At 42.9% G+C, this 2,748-nt stretch overlaps 1 protein-coding gene across 2 annotated transcripts in view; it reads right to left on the bottom strand.

Annotated features, from left to right (window-relative positions):
* Srd5a2 (steroid 5 alpha-reductase 2) overlaps positions 1–2,748 on the bottom strand; it is a 35,921-nt gene that overhangs the window by 11,981 nt on the left and 21,192 nt on the right. For both annotated transcript variants that reach the window (XM_031356496.1, XM_031356497.1), the window contains exon 2: positions 2,233–2,396. In XM_031356496.1, coding sequence (XP_031212356.1) covers positions 2,233–2,396 — 164 coding nt within the window. The remainder of the gene's footprint in view (positions 1–2,232; positions 2,397–2,748) is intronic.

Raw genomic sequence — 2,748 nt, 5'->3', positions numbered from 1 at the left:
CCCCCCCCCCCCGCTCACAATTACTTTTCTTTAACCCAGAGACATTCCTTCTTTGCCATTTGTTTCATGTCTTTGTTTTGTGGCCAGACGACACCTTAAAAGGAACACGTGGCAGTATTTGTGCAGTGAAACCTCTGGTCCTTTGTGAGCTTTTCACTGTTCACTGACTAGCAGGGAAGAACAGACCGAAGAGCACAATGGGGCAGGATTCTCAGAGCTGAGGTTACTGACTGCAGACATCCAGCCTAGACATAGCTATGGCTTAGTGGAAGCCAAAGCTAATGTAGCTAGGGAGAAGAGAGTCCAGCAGGAACTGGTTCTAAACGACAGCCAGGAGTCATGAGCCAATAGGCAGGCTGTGACTTGGGATATTAATAAGGATCAAGCATGCGCTCTAGTGACATACTACTGTTTTATATGAGCCAAGATACTAAACAAAGAGCTCAAATGTCCTGGACCTCAATTTTCCTTACAAACAGGAGGGGAGGGGACCAGAGAAATGGCTTGGTCCATAAAGTTCTTGGCTTGCAAGCATGAGAACCCGAACTTCCTCCCTTCAAAACCCTGCATAGTGACACACATTTGTAAACCCAGCAAAGGGGGCCTAGAAAGAAGCAGATATGTGGTACTCTTTGCCTTAAACATACAATATATGTTTAACATATATGTGTTAATATATGTGTGTATACTGTATAATATGTAATATATTATATATCACATATATTATAATTATATATTACATATATAGACATATAAGTCTAGACATATAAACAACTCTAATTTCAGCAAGAGACCTTCTCTCAGAAAACACTGCCGGCAGCTGTCCTGAGGAACAGCTCCCACAATGCATCTCTGGCCTCCATGTGCACCTGTATACAGACACACAGAAACCTGCACATACACACAAATAAAATAGGGGGAAATTTTTATCATATCTTTTACTCTTTAAGATGACTTTCAAATTTAAATATATTCTAATTAAATTCTTTCCCTCCTCCACATTCCTCCGGACACTCTCCCCCTCTCTTCCCAACCAATTTTAAGTTCTTTCCCAAAAAACAAAAACCTACTATAACAACCACCTCCTAAAATCAAGAAAACAACACACACACCCCAAAAAAACACACCAAGGTGTAACCAAATGAAAGCACATACACACTGCCAAAAACAAACAAAACTGTGGATTTCATTGTATCTCTTATATGTTGGTCAACCACTCCTGAACATGAGGCCAGTCCTGGTGTGGTTGGTGAGCCTTGAGTTACTCCATTGGAGAAAACCGATTTCCCCTCTTCCAGCATATGTAAACTACAGTTCAGTTGTTAACCTTTACCCTAGAGGCTAGGTTTTCATTCATTCACTTTAAATATAACAAAATATATAAGATACAAAATATAAAATAAAAATATAATATAAAGCAAAAACCATCACACTGAAGCTGGACAAGCCAAGCCAACAGAAGGTAAAGAGCCCAAGAGAAGCCACAGGAATCAGAGACCCACTTGTTTGTACACTCAGGAATCCGTGGAATCCATAAAATATACACAGAGGATCTGGTGCAGACCCATGCTGGCCCTGTGCATGCTACTTCAGTCTCTGTGTGTTCGCTGGAGCTTTGCTCATGCTGACATGATTACAGGACCTTGGTTTCCTGCTGTCCTCCATCCCTTCTGGCTCTTACCCTCTTCCTACCTCCTCTTTCATGAAAAATAGAGAAAATTATTAACTATCAAGTTCTTCAATTATTTCAGATAAGATGCTTAGGGAAAGTCTCTTTGAGGATGGGTAGATTGGTAGAGAGGAGAACGAACCAAAGGAAAGGGGCAAACCTCAAAGCTCAGAGAAGCAGAGCAGTCAAGGAACATGGAGCGTCCTGGACAGAAGCGCTGAGACAGAACAGGCTTGACTCTTTGAATCCCAGGAGCAAGGCTTCTGGAGATAGCTCAGAAAGCAGGGTGAAGGGAGCAAGAAAAACTGCTAAGTTGAAAAGACTAGGAACATTGGTTTTTAGAAGCAGGGAAACCTGTTTCTTAGGCTCGGTAGAAATCTACTGGAACATTTTGAGACAGGAAATGACAGTGCTTGAACAATTTCCCTGGCTTCCTTACAGGGGTGTGAGTGGGAAAGGAGATTTTAAGGAGGCCGCAGTAGTAGGATGAGAACAGACAACTGTGACTGACACAGTAGGACTGGTGTTACCTGGGAAGGGACGGGAGACAGTCAGTCACTCACCGAAGCTAAACCGCACATCTGTGTACCACTCCTCGGGGTATTCTGCACAATAAACCAGGTAGTAGGCTTGAAGGAGTCCATTCCCTATGCAGAAGGCAGTGGCTCTCAGAAAGATCACCGCTGATAAAGGCCTTCCTCTGGTGAGCAGTGAGTAAATGAATGTCCTAGGAAGAAGAAAGTGATTAAGAGTCATTACTGGGTTGTTTCCAGGTTCTGACTATTATAAATAAGGCTGCTATGAACATGGTGAAGCATGTGTCCTTATTACATGTTGGAGCATCGTTTGGGTATATGTCTGGGAGTGGTATAGCTGGGTCCTCCGGTAGAACTATGTCCAATTTCCAGAGGAACCACCAAACTGATTTCCAGAGTGGTTGTACCAGCTTGCAATCCTACCAGCAATGAAAGAGTATTCCTCTTTCTCCACAACCTCTCCAGCATCTGCTGCCACCTGAGTCTTTTATCCTAGCCATTCTGACTGGTGTGAGGTGGAATCTCAGAGTTGTTTTGATTTGC

The sequence above is a fragment of the Mastomys coucha genome, unplaced genomic scaffold (genome assembly GCF_008632895.1).
Source record: "Mastomys coucha isolate ucsf_1 unplaced genomic scaffold, UCSF_Mcou_1 pScaffold6, whole genome shotgun sequence".
NCBI lineage: Eukaryota > Metazoa > Chordata > Mammalia > Rodentia > Muridae > Mastomys > Mastomys coucha.
Note: the sequence above shows the minus strand (reverse complement) of the source record. Positions and strands in the feature narration are given on the sequence as shown.